The sequence below is a fragment of the Penaeus vannamei genome, chromosome 39, assembly GCF_042767895.1.
Source record: "Penaeus vannamei isolate JL-2024 chromosome 39, ASM4276789v1, whole genome shotgun sequence".
NCBI lineage: Eukaryota > Metazoa > Arthropoda > Malacostraca > Decapoda > Penaeidae > Penaeus > Penaeus vannamei.
The window spans coordinates 20,503,339-20,515,364 of NC_091587.1; the positions used below are offsets into that span (position 1 = coordinate 20,503,339).

The 12,026-nt window shown below is 51.6% G+C and overlaps 1 protein-coding gene across 1 annotated transcript in view; it reads right to left on the reverse strand.

Moving 5' to 3' along the window:
* Nucleotides 1-583: 583 nt before the first annotated feature.
* LOC138860070 (RE1-silencing transcription factor-like) overlaps nt 584-12,026 on the reverse strand; it is a 13,138-nt gene continuing 1,695 nt past the window's right edge. Inside the window, exons 3-13 of the mRNA XM_070116880.1 lie at nt 12,011-12,026; nt 9,399-9,524; nt 8,407-8,532; nt 7,353-7,478; nt 7,105-7,230; nt 6,363-6,486; nt 3,945-4,078; nt 3,511-3,636; nt 3,325-3,450; nt 909-1,034; nt 584-724 (exon numbers count right to left, since the gene is read on the reverse strand). The exon at nt 12,011-12,026 is cut by the window's right edge and continues 110 nt beyond it. Of these exons, the coding sequence (XP_069972981.1) occupies nt 584-724; nt 909-1,034; nt 3,325-3,450; nt 3,511-3,636; nt 3,945-4,078; nt 6,363-6,486; nt 7,105-7,230; nt 7,353-7,478; nt 8,407-8,532; nt 9,399-9,524; nt 12,011-12,026 (1,297 nt within the window). The remainder of the gene's footprint in view (nt 725-908; nt 1,035-3,324; nt 3,451-3,510; nt 3,637-3,944; nt 4,079-6,362; nt 6,487-7,104; nt 7,231-7,352; nt 7,479-8,406; nt 8,533-9,398; nt 9,525-12,010) is intronic.

A 12,026-nucleotide genomic window follows, 5' to 3' on the forward strand; every position in this document is an offset into this window, starting at 1 on the left:
ATGAGAGTAATAAGGGTCAGATTAGCGTGTTCTACGGTCACTTCGTCAATGTCGGGCACAGGGCAGGTTGAAGTACTTGTGAAATAGGAACACATGGCTTTCGTGGTATGCGAGGGGTGAGCGACGAGGGGAGCAGGTCACTAAAGAAGTTAGTTTTTTGCAACGGCTGCGGCACTGAGGTTCAGTTTCTGCAACGGCTGTGGGGCTGAAGTTAGATTTTTGCAACGGCTGTGGGGATGAGGTTCAGTTTCTGCAACGGCTGTGGGGCTGAAGTTAGATTTTTGCAACGGCTGTGGGGATGAGGTTCAGTTTCTGCAACGGCTGTGGGGCTGAAGTTAGATTTTTGCAACGGCTGTGGGGATGAGGTTCAGTTTCTGCAACGGTTGTGGGGCTGAAGTTAGATTTTTGCAACGGCTGCGGCACTGAGGTTCAGTTTCTGCAACGACTGTGGGGCTGAAGTTAGTTTTTTGCAACGGCTGCGGCACTGAGGTTCAGTTTCTGCAACGGCTGTGGGGCTGAAGTTAGATTTTTGCAACGGCTGTGGGGATGAGGTTCAGTTTCTGCAACGGCTGTGGGGCTGAAGTTAGATTTTTGCAACGGCTGTGGGGATGAGGTTCAGTTTCTGCAACGGCTGTGGGGCTGAAGTTAGATTTTTACAACGGCTGTGGCACTGAGGTTCAGTTTCTGCAACGGCTGTGGGGCTGAAGTTAGATTTTTGCAACGGCTGTGGGGATGAGGTTCAGTTTCTGCAACGACTGTGGGGCTAAAGTTAGATTTTTACAACGGCTGTGGGGATGAGGTTCAGTTTCTGCAACGGCTGTGGGGCTGAAGTTAGATTTTTGCAACGGCTGTGGGGATGAGGTTCAGTTTCTGCAACGACTGTGGGGCTGAAGTTAGATTTTTGCAACGGCTGTGCGGATGAGGTTCAGTTTCTGCAACGGCTGTGGGGCTGAAGTCATATATTTGCAACGGCTGCGGCACTGAGGTTCAGTTTCTGCAACGGCTGTGGGGCTGAAGTTAGATTTTTGCAACGGCTGTGGGGATGAGGTTCAGTTTCTGCAACGGCTGTGGGGCTGAAGTTAGATTTTTGCAACGGCTGTGGGGATGAGGTTCAGTTTCTGCAACGACTGTGGGGCTGAAGTTAGATTTTTGCATCGACTGTGGGGATGAGGTTCAGTTTCTGCAACGGCTGTGGGGCTGAAGTTAGATTTTTGCAACGGCTGCGGCACTGAGGTTCAGTTTCTGCAACGGCTGTGGGGCTGAAGTTAGATTTTTGCAACGGCTGTGGGGATGAGGTTCAGTTTCTGCAACGGCTGTGGGGCTGAAGTTAGATTTTTGCAACGGCTGCGGCACTGAGGTTCAGTTTCTGCAACGGCTGTGGGTCTGAAGTTAGATTTTTGCAACGGCTGTGGGGATGAGGTTCAGTTTCTGCAACGGCTGTGGGGCTGAAGTTAGATTTTTGCAACGGCTGCGGCACTGAGGTTCAGTTTCTGCTACGGCTGTGGGGCTGAAGTTAGATTTTTGCAACGGCTGTGGGGATGAGGTTCAGTTTCTGCAACGGCTGTGGGGCTGAAGTTAGATTTTTGCAACGGCTGTGGGGATGAGGTTCAGTTTCTGCAACGGCTGTGGGGCTGAAGTTAGATTTTTGCAACGGCTGTGGGGATGAGGTTCAGTTTCTGCAACGGTTGTGGGGCTGAAGTTAGATTTTTGCAACGGCTGCGGCACTGAGGTTCAGTTTCTGCAACGGCTGTGGGGCTGAAGTTAGATTTTTGCAACGGCTGCGGCACTGAGGTTCAGTTTCTGCAACGGCTGTGGGGCTGAAGTTAGATTTTTGCAACGGCTGTGGGGATGAGGTTCAGTTTCTGCAACGGCTGTGGGGCTGAAGTTAGATTTTTGCAACGGCTGTGGGGATGAGGTTCAGTTTCTGCAACGGCTGTGGGGCTGAAGTTAGATTTTTGCAACGGCTGTGGGGATGAGGTTCAGTTTCTGCAACGGCTGTGGGGCTGAAGTTAGATTTTTGCAACGGCTGTGGGGATGAGGTTCAGTTTCTGCAACGGCTGTGGGGCTGAAGTTAGATTTTTGCAACGGCTGTGGGGATGAGGTTCAGTTTCTGCAACGGCTGTGGGGCTGAAGTTAGATTTTTGCAACGGCTGTGGGGATGAGGTTCAGTTTCTGCAACGGCTGTGGGGCTGAAGTTAGATTTTTGCAACGGCTGCGGCACTGAGGTTCAGTTTCTGCAACGGCTGTGGGGCTGAAGTTAGATTTTTGCAACGGCTGTGGGGATGAGGTTCAGTTTCTGCAACGGCTGTGGGGCTGAAGTTAGATTTTTGCAACGGCTGTGGGGATGAGGTTCAGTTTCTGCAACGGCTGTGGGGCTGAAGTTAGATTTTTGCAACGGCTGTGGGGACGAGGTTCAGTTTCTGCAACGACTGTGGGGCTGAAGTTAGATTTTTGCAACGGCTGTGGGGATGAGGTTCAGTTTCTGCAACGGCTGTGGGGCTGAAGTTAGTTTTTTGCAACGGCTGTGGGGATGAGGTTCAGTTTCTGCAACGACTGTGGGGCTGAAGTTAGATTTTTGCAACGGCTGCGGCACTGAGGTTCAGTTTCTGCAACGGTTGTGGGGCTGAAGTTAGTTTTTTGCAACGGCTGTGGGGATGAAGTTCAGTTTCTGCAACGGCTGTGGGGCTGAAGTTAGATTTTTGCAACGACTGTGGGGATGAGGTTCAGTTTCTGCAACGGCTGTGGGGCTGGTTAGATTTTTGCAACGGCTGTGGGGATGAGGTTCAGTTTCTGCAACGGCTGTGGGGCTGAAGTTAGATTTTTGCAACGGCTGTGGGGATGTGGTTCAGTTTCTGCAACGGCTGTGGGGCTGAAGTTAGATTTTTGCAACGGCTGTGGGGATGAGGTTCAGTTTCTGCAACGGCTGTGGGGCTGAAGTTAGATATTTGCAACGGCTGTGGGGATGAGGTTCAGTTTCTGCAACGGTTGTGGGGCTGAAGTTAGATTTTTGCAACGGCTGTGGGGATGAGGTTCAGTTTCTGCAACGACTGTGGGGCTGAAGTTAGATTTTTGCAACGACTGTGGGGATGAGGTTCAGTTTCTGCAACGGCTGTGGGGCTGAAGTTAGATTTTTGCAACGGCTGTGGGGATGAGGTTCAGTTTCTGCAACGGCTGTGGGGCTGAAGTTAGATTTTTGCAACGGCTGTGGGGATGAGGTTCAGTTTCTGCAACGGTTGTGGGGCTGAAGTTAGATTTTTGCAACGGCTGTGGGGATGAGGTTCAGTTTCTGCAACGGCTGTGGGGCTGAAGTTAGATTTTTGCAACGGCTGTGGGGATGAGGTTCAGTTTCTGCAACGGCTGTGGTGCTGAAGTCAGATATTTGCAACGGCTGCGGCACTGAGGTTCAGTTTCTGCAACGGCTGTGGGGCTGAAGTTAGATTTTTGCAACGGCTGTGGGGATGAAGTTCAGTTTCTGCAACGGCTGTGGGGCTGAAGTTAGATTTTTGCAACGGCTGCGGCACTGAGGTTCAGTTTCTGCAACGGCTGTGGGGCTGAAGTTAGATTTTTGCAACGACTGTAGGGCCGAGGTTCAGTTTCTGCAACGGCTGTGGGGCTGAAATTAGATTTTTGCAACGGCTGTGGGGATGAGGTTCAGTTTCTGCAACGGCTGTGGGGCTGAAGTTAGATTTTTACAACGGCTGTGGCACTGAGGTTCAGTTTCTGCAACGGCTGTGGGGCTGAAGTTAGATTTTTGCAACGGCTGCGGCACTGAGGTTCAGTTTCTGCAACGGCTGTGGGGCTGAAGTTAGATTTTTACAACGGCTGTGGGGATGAGGTTCAGTTTCTGCAACGGCTGTGGGGCTGAAGTTAGATTTTTGCAACGGCTGTGGGGATGAGGTTCAGTTTCTGCAACGGCTGTGGGGCTGAAGTTAGATTTTTGCAACGGCTGTGGGGATGAGGTTCAGTTTCTGCAACGGCTGTGGGGCTGAAGTCATATATTTGCAACGGCTGCGGCACTGAGGTTCAGTTTCTGCAACGGCTGTGGGGCTGAAGTTAGATTTCTGCAACGGCTGCGGCACTGAGGTTCAGTTTCTGCAACGGCTGTGGGGCTGAAGTTAGATTTTTGCAACGGCTGTGGGGATGAAGTTCAGTTTCTGCAACGGCTGTGGGGCTGAAGTTAGATTTTTGCAACGGCTGCGGCACTGAGGTTCAGTTTCTGCAACGGCTGTGGGGCTGAAGTTAGATTTTTGCAACGGCTGCGGCACTGAGGTTCAGTTTCTGCAACGGCTGTGGGGCTGAAGTTAGATTTTTGCAACGGCTGTGGGGATGAGGTTCAGTTTCTGCAACGGCTGTGGGGCTGAAGTTAGATTTTTGCAACGGCTGCGGCACTGAGGTTCAGTTTCTGCAACGGCTGTGGGGCTGAAGTTAGATTTTTGCAACGGCTGTGGGGATGAGGTTCAGTTTCTGCAACGGCTGTGGGGCTGAAGTTAGATTTTTGCAACGGCTGCGGCACTGAGGTTCAGTTTCTGCAACGGCTGTGGGGCTGAAGTTAGATTTTTGCAACGGCTGCGGCACTGAGGTTCAGTTTCTGCAACGGCTGTGGGGCTGAAGTTAGATTTTTGCAACGGCTGTGGGGATGAGGTTCAGTTTCTGCAACGGCTGTGGGGCTGAAGTTAGATTTTTGCAACGGCTGCGGCACTGAGGTTCAGTTTCTGCAACGGCTGTGGGGCTGAAGTTAGATTTTTGCAACGGCTGTGGGGATGAGGTTCAGTTTCTGCAACGGCTGTGGGGCTGAAGTTAGATTTTTGCAACGGCTGTGGGGATGAGGTTCAGTGCCTGCAACGGCTGTGGGGCTGAAGTTAGATTTTTGCAACGGCTGTGGGGATGAGGTTCAGTTTCTGCAACGGCTGTGGGGCTGAAGTTAGATTTTTGCAACGGCTGCGGCACTGAGGTTCAGTTTCTGCAACGGCTGTGGGGCTGAAGTTAGATTTTTGCAACGGCTGTGGGGATGAGGTTCAGTTTCTGCAACGGCTGTGGGGCTGAAGTTAGATTTTTGCAACGGCTGTGGGGATGAGGTTCAGTTTCTGCAACGGCTGTGGGGCTGAAGTTAGATTTTTGCAACGGCTGCGGCACTGAGGTTCAGTTTCTGCAACGGCTGTGGGGCTGAAGTTAGATTTTTGCAACGGCTGTGGGGATGAGGTTCAGTTTCTGCAACGGCTGTGGGGCTGAAGTTAGATTTTTGCAACGGCTGCGGCACTGAGGTTCAGTTTCTGCAACGGCTGTGGGGCTGAAGTTAGATATTTGCAACGGCTGTGGGGATGAGGTTCAGTTTCTGCAACGGCTGTGGGGCTGAAGTTAGATTTTTGCAACGGCTGTGGGGATGAGGTTCAGTTTCTGCAACGGCTGTGGGGCTGAAGTTAGATTTTTGCAACGGCTGCGGCACTGAGGTTCAGTTTCTGCAACGGCTGTGGGGCTGAAGTTAGATTTTTGCAACGGCTGTGGGGATGAGGTTCAGTTTCTGCAACGGCTGTGGGGCTGAAGTTAGATTTTTGCAACGGCTGTGGGGATGAGGTTCAGTTTCTGCAACGGCTGTGGGGCTGAAGTTAGTTTTTTGCAACGGCTGCGGCACTGAGGTTCAGTTTCTGCAACGGCTGTGGGGCTGAAGTTAGATTTTTGCAACGGCTGCGGCACTGAGGTTCAGTTTCTGCAACGGCTGTGGGGCTGAAGTTAGATATTTGCAACGGATGTGGGGATGAGGTTCAGTTTCTGCAACGGCTGTGGGGCTGAAGTTAGATTTTTGCAACGGCTGTGGGGATGAGGTTCAGTTTCTGCAACGGCTGTGGGGCTGAAGTTAGATTTTTGCAACGGCTGTGGGGATGAGGTTCAGTTTCTGCAACGGCTGTGGGGCTGAAGTTAGATTTTTGCAACGGCTGTGGGGATGAGGTTCAGTTTCTGCAACGGTTGTGGGGCTGAAGTTAGATTTTTGCAACGGCTGTGGGGATGAGGTTCAGTTTCTGCAACGGCTGTGGGGCTGAAGTTAGATTTTTGCAACGGCTGCGGCACTGAGGTTCAGTTTCTGCAACGGCTGTGGGGCTGAAGTTAGATTTTTGCAACGGCTGTGGGGATGAGGTTCAGTTTCTGCAACGGCTGTGGGGCTGAAGTTAGTTTTTTGCAACGGCTGTGGGGATGAGGTTCAGTTTCTGCAACGGCTGTGGGGCTGAAGTTAGATTTTTGCAACGGCTGCGGCACTGAGGTTCAGTTTCTGCAACGGCTGTGGGGCTGAAGTTAGTTTTTTGCAACGGCTGTGGGGATGAAGTTCAGTTTCTGCAACGGCTGTGGGGCTGAAGTTAGATTTTTGCAACGGCTGTGGGGATGAGGTTCAGTTTCTGCAACGGCTGTGGGGCTGGTTAGATTTTTACAACGGCTGTGGGGATGAGGTTCAGTTTCTGCAACGGCTGTGGGGCTGAAGTTAGATTTTTGCAACGGCTGTGGGGATGAGGTTCAGTTTCTGCAACGGCTGTGGGGCTGAAGTTAGATTTTTGCAACGGCTGTGGGGATGAGGTTCAGTTTCTGCAACGGTTGTGGGGCTGAAGTTAGATATTTGCAACGGCTGTGGGGATGAGGTTCAGTTTCTGCAACGGTTGTGGGGCTGAAGTTAGATTTTTGCAACGGCTGTGGGGATGAGGTTCAGTTTCTGCAACGACTGTGGGGCTGAAGTTAGATTTTTGCAACGACTGTGGGGATGAGGTTCAGTTTCTGCAACGGCTGTGGGGCTGAAGTTAGATTTTTGCAACGGCTGTGGGGATGAGGTTCAGTTTCTGCAACGGCTGTGGGGCTGAAGTTAGATTTTTGCAACGCCTGTGGGGATGAGGTTCAGTTTCTGCAACGGCTGTGGGGCTGAAGTTAGATTTTTGCAACGGCTGTGGGTATGAGGTTCAGTTTCTGCAACGGCTGTGGGGCTGAAGTTAGATATTTGCAACGGCTGCGGCACTGAGGTTCAGTTTCTGCAACGGCTGTGGGGCTGAAGTTAGATTTTTGCAACGGCTGTGGGGATGAGGTTCAGTTTCTGCAACGGCTGTGGGGCTGAAGTTAGATTTTTGCAACGGCTGTGGGGATGAGGTTCAGTTTCTGCAACGGCTGTGGGGCTGAAGTTAGATTTTTGCAACGACTGTGGGGCCGAGGTTCAGTTTCTGCAACGGCTGTGGGGCTGAAATTAGATTTTTGCAACGGCTGTGGGGATGAGGTTCAGTTTCTGCAACGGCTGTGGGGCTGAAGTTAGATTTTTGCAACGGCTGTGGGGATGAGGTTCAGTTTCTGCAACGGCTGTGGGGCTGAAGTTAGATTTTTGCAACGGCTGTGGGGATGAGGTTCAGTTTCTGCAACGGCTGTGGGGCTGAAGTCAGATATTTGCAACGGCTGCGGCACTGAGGTTCAGTTTCTGCAACGGTTGTGGGGCTGAAGTTAGATTTTTGCAACGGCTGTGGGGATGAGGTTCAGTTTCTGCAACGGCTGTGGGGCTGAAGTTAGATTTTTGCAACGGCTGTGGGGATGAGGTTCAGTTTCTGCAACGGCTGTGGGGCTGAAGTTAGATTTTTGCAACGGATGTGGGGATGAGGTTCAGTTTCTGCAACGGCTGTGGGTCTGAAGTTAGATTTTTGCAACGGCTGTGGGGATGAGGTTCAGTTTCTGCAACGGCTGTGGGGCTGAAGTTAGATTTTTGCAACGGCTGTGGGGATGAGGTTCAGTTTCTACAACGGCTGTGGGGCTGAAGTTAGATTTTTGCAACGGCTGTGGGGATGAGGTTCAGTTTCTGCAACGGCTGTGGGGCTGAAGTTAGATTTTTGCAACGGCTGTGGGGATGAGGTTCAGTTTCTGCAACGGCTGTGGGGCTGAAGTTAGATTTTTGCAATGGCTGTGGGGATGAGGTTCAGTTTCTGCAACGGCTGTGGGGCTGAAGTTAGATTTTTGCAACGGCTGTGGCACTGAGGTTCAGTTTCTGCAACGGCTGTGGGGCTGAAGTTAGATTTTTGCATCGACTGTGGGGATGAGGTTCAGTTTCTGCAACGGCTGTGGGGCTGAAGTTAGTTTTTTGCAACGGCTGTGGGGATGAGGTTCAGTTTCTGCAACGGCTGTGGGGCTGAAGTTAGATTTTTGCAACGGCTGTGGGGATGAGGTTCAGTTTCTGCAACGGCTGTGGGGCTGAAGTTAGATTTTTGCAACGGCTGTGGGGATGAGGTTCAGTTTCTGCAACGGCTGTGGGGCTGAAATTAGATTTTTGCAACGGCTGTGGGGATGAGGTTCAGTTTCTGCAACGGCTGTGGGGCTGAAGTTAGATTTTTGCAACGGCTGTGGGGATGAGGTTCAGTTTCTGCAACGGCTGTGGGGCTGAAGTTAGATTTTTGCAACGGCTGTGGGGATGAGGTTCAGTTTCTGCAACGGCTGTGGGGCTGAAGTCAGATATTTGCAACGGCTGCGGCACTGAGGTTCAGTTTCTGCAACGGCTGTGGGGCTGAAGTTAGATTTTTGCAACGGCTGTGGGGATGAGGTTCAGTTTCTGCAACGGCTGTGGGGCTGAAGTTAGATTTTTGCAACGGCTGTGGGGATGAGGTTCAGTTTCTGCAACGGCTGTGGGGCTGAAGTTAGATTTTTGCAACGGCTGTGGGGATGAGGTTCAGTTTCTGCAACGGCTGTGGGGCTGAAGTTAGATTTTTGCAACGGCTGTGGGGATGAGGTTCAGTTTCTGCAACGGCTGTGGGGCTGAAGTTAGATTTTTGCAACGGCTGTGGGGATGAGGTTCAGTTTCTGCAACGGCTGTGGGGCTGAAGTTAGATTTTTGCAACGGCTGTGGGGATGAGGTTCAGTTTCTGCAACGGCTGTGGGGCTGAAGTTAGATTTTTGCAATGGCTGTGGGGATGAGGTTCAGTTTCTGCAACGGCTGTGGGGCTGAAGTTAGATTTTTGCAACGGCTGTGGCACTGAGGTTCAGTTTCTGCAACGGCTGTGGGGCTGAAGTTAGATTTTTGCATCGACTGTGGGGATGAGGTTCAGTTTCTGCAACGGCTGTGGGGCTGAAGTTAGTTTTTTGCAACGGCTGTGGGGATGAGGTTCAGTTTCTGCAACGGCTGTGGGGCTGAAGTTAGATTTTTGCAACGGCTGTGGGGATGAGGTTCAGTTTCTGCAACGGCTGTGGGGCTGAAGTTAGATTTTTGCAACGGCTGTGGGGATGAGGTTCAGTTTCTGCAACGGCTGTGGGGCTGAAATTAGATTTTTGCAACGGCTGTGGGGATGAGGTTCAGTTTCTGCAACGGCTGTGGGGCTGAAGTTAGATTTTTGCAACGGCTGTGGGGATGAGGTTCAGTTTCTGCAACGGCTGTGGGGCTGAAGTTAGATTTTTGCAACGGCTGTGGGGATGAGGTTCAGTTTCTGCAACGGCTGTGGGGCTGAAGTCAGATATTTGCAACGGCTGCGGCACTGAGGTTCAGTTTCTGCAACGGCTGTGGGGCTGAAGTTAGATTTTTGCAACGGCTGTGGGGATGAGGTTCAGTTTCTGCAACGGCTGTGGGGCTGAAGTTAGATTTTTGCAACGACTGTGGGGTCGAGGTTCAGTTTCTGCAACGGCTGTGGGTCTGAAGTTAGTTTTTTGCAACGGCTGTGGGGATGAGGTTCAGTTTCTGCAACGGCTGTGGGGCTGAAGTTAGATTTTTGCAACGGCTGCGGCACTGAGGTTCAGTTTCTGCAACGGCTGTGGGGCTGAAGTTAGATTTTTGCAACGGCTGTGGGGATGAGGTTCAGTTTCTGCAACGGCTGTGGGGCTGAAGTTAGATTTTTGCAACGGCTGTGGGGATGAGGTTCAGTTTCTGCAACGGCTGTGGGGCTGAAGTTAGATTTTTGCAACGGCTGTGGGGATGAGGTTCAGTTTCTGCAACGGCTGTGGGGCTGAAGTTAGATTTTTGCAACGGCTGTGGGGATGAGGTTCAGTTTCTGCAACGGCTGTGGGGCTGAAGTTAGATTTTTGCAATGGCTGTGGGGATGAGGTTCAGTTTCTGCAACGGCTGTGGGGCTGAAGTTAGATTTTTGCAACGGCTGTGGGGATGAGGTTCAGTTTCTGCAACGGCTGTGGGGCTGAAGTTAGATTTTTGCATCGACTGTGGGGATGAGGTTCAGTTTCTGCAACGGCTGTGGGGCTGAAGTTAGTTTTTTGCAACGGCTGTGGGGATGAGGTTCAGTTTCTGCAACGGCTGTGGGGCTGAAGTTAGATTTTTGCAACGGCTGTGGGGATGAGGTTCAGTTTCTGCAACGGCTGTGGGGCTGAAGTTAGATTTTTGCAACGGCTGCGGCACTGAGGTTCAGTTTCTGCAACGGCTGTGGGGCTGAAGTTAGATTTTTGCAACGGCTGTGGGGATGAGGTTCAGTTTCTGCAACGGCTGTGGGGCTGAAGTTAGATTTTTGCAACGGCTGTGGGGATGAGGTTCAGTTTCTGCAACGGCTGTGGGGCTGAAGTTAGTTTTTTGCAACGGCTGTGGGGATGAGGTTCAGTTTCTGCAACGGCTGTGGGGCTGAAGTTAGATTTTTGCAACGGCTGTGGGGATGAGGTTCAGTTTCTGCAACGGCTGTGGGGCTGAAGTTAGATTTTTGCAACGGCTGTTGGGATGAGGTTCAGTTTCTGCAACGGCTGTGGGGCTGAAGTTAGATTTTTGCATCGACTGTGGGGATGAGGTTCAGTTTCTGCAACGGCTGTGGGGCTGAAGTTTGATTTTTGCAACGGCTGTGGGGATGAGGTTCAGTTTCTGCAACGGCTGTGGGGCTGAAGTTAGATTTTTGCAACGGCTGTGGGGATGAGGTTCAGTTTCTGCAACGGCTGTGGGGCTGAAGTTACATTTTTGCAACGGCTGTGGGGATGAGGTTCAGTTTCTGCAACGGCTGTGGGGCTGAAGTTAGATTTTTGCAACGGCTGTGGGGATGAAGTTCAGTTTCTGCAACGGCTGTGGGGCTGAAGTTAGATTTTTGCAACGGCTGCGGCACCTAGGTTCAGTTTCTGCAACGGCTGTGGGGCTGAAGTTAGATTTTTGCAACGACTGTGGGGATGAGGTTCAGTTTCTGCAACGGCTGTGGGGCTGAAGTTAGATTTTTGCAACGGCTGTGGGGATGAAGTTCAGTTTCTGCAACGGCTGTGGGGCTGAAGTTAGATTTTTGCAACGGCTGTGGGGATGAGGTTCAGTTTCTGCAACGGCTGTGGGGCTGAAGTTAGATTTTTGCAACGGCCGTGGGGATGAGGTTCAGTTTCTGCAACGGCTGTGGGGCTGAAGTCAGATATTTGCAACGGCTGTGGGGATGAGGTTCAGTTTCTGCAACGGCTGTGGGGCTGAAGTTAGATTTTTGCAACGGCTGTGGGGATGAGGTTCAGTTTCTGCAACGGCTGTGGGGCTGAAGTTAGATTTTTGCAACGGCTGCGGCACTGAGGTTCAGTTTCTGCAATGGCTGTGGGGCTGAAGTTAGATTTTTGCAACGGCTGCGGCACTGAGGTTCAGTTTCTGCAACGGCTGTGGGGCTGAAGTTAGATTTTTGCAACGGCTGTGGGGATGAGGTTCAGTTTCTGCAACGGCTGTGGGGCTGAAGTTAGATTTTTGCAACGGCTGTGGGGATGAGGTTCAGTTTCTGCAACGGCTGTGGGGCTGAAGTTAGATTTTTGCAACAGCTGCGGCACTGAGGTTCAGTTTCTGCAACGGCTGTGGGGCTGAAGTTAGTTTTTTGCAACGGCTGTGGGGATGAAGTTCAGTTTCTGCAACGGCTGTGGGTCTGAAGTTAGATTTTTGCAACGGCTGTGGGGATGAGGTTCAGTTTCTGCAACGGCTGTGGGGCTGAAGTTAGATATTTGCAACGGCTGCGGCACTGAGGTTCAGTTTCTGCAACGGCTGTGGGGCTCTGGGGCTGAAGTTAGATTTTTGCAACGACTGTGGGGATGAGGTTCAGTTTCTGCAACGGCTGTGGGGCTGAAGTTAGATTTTTGCAACGGCTGTGGGGATGAGG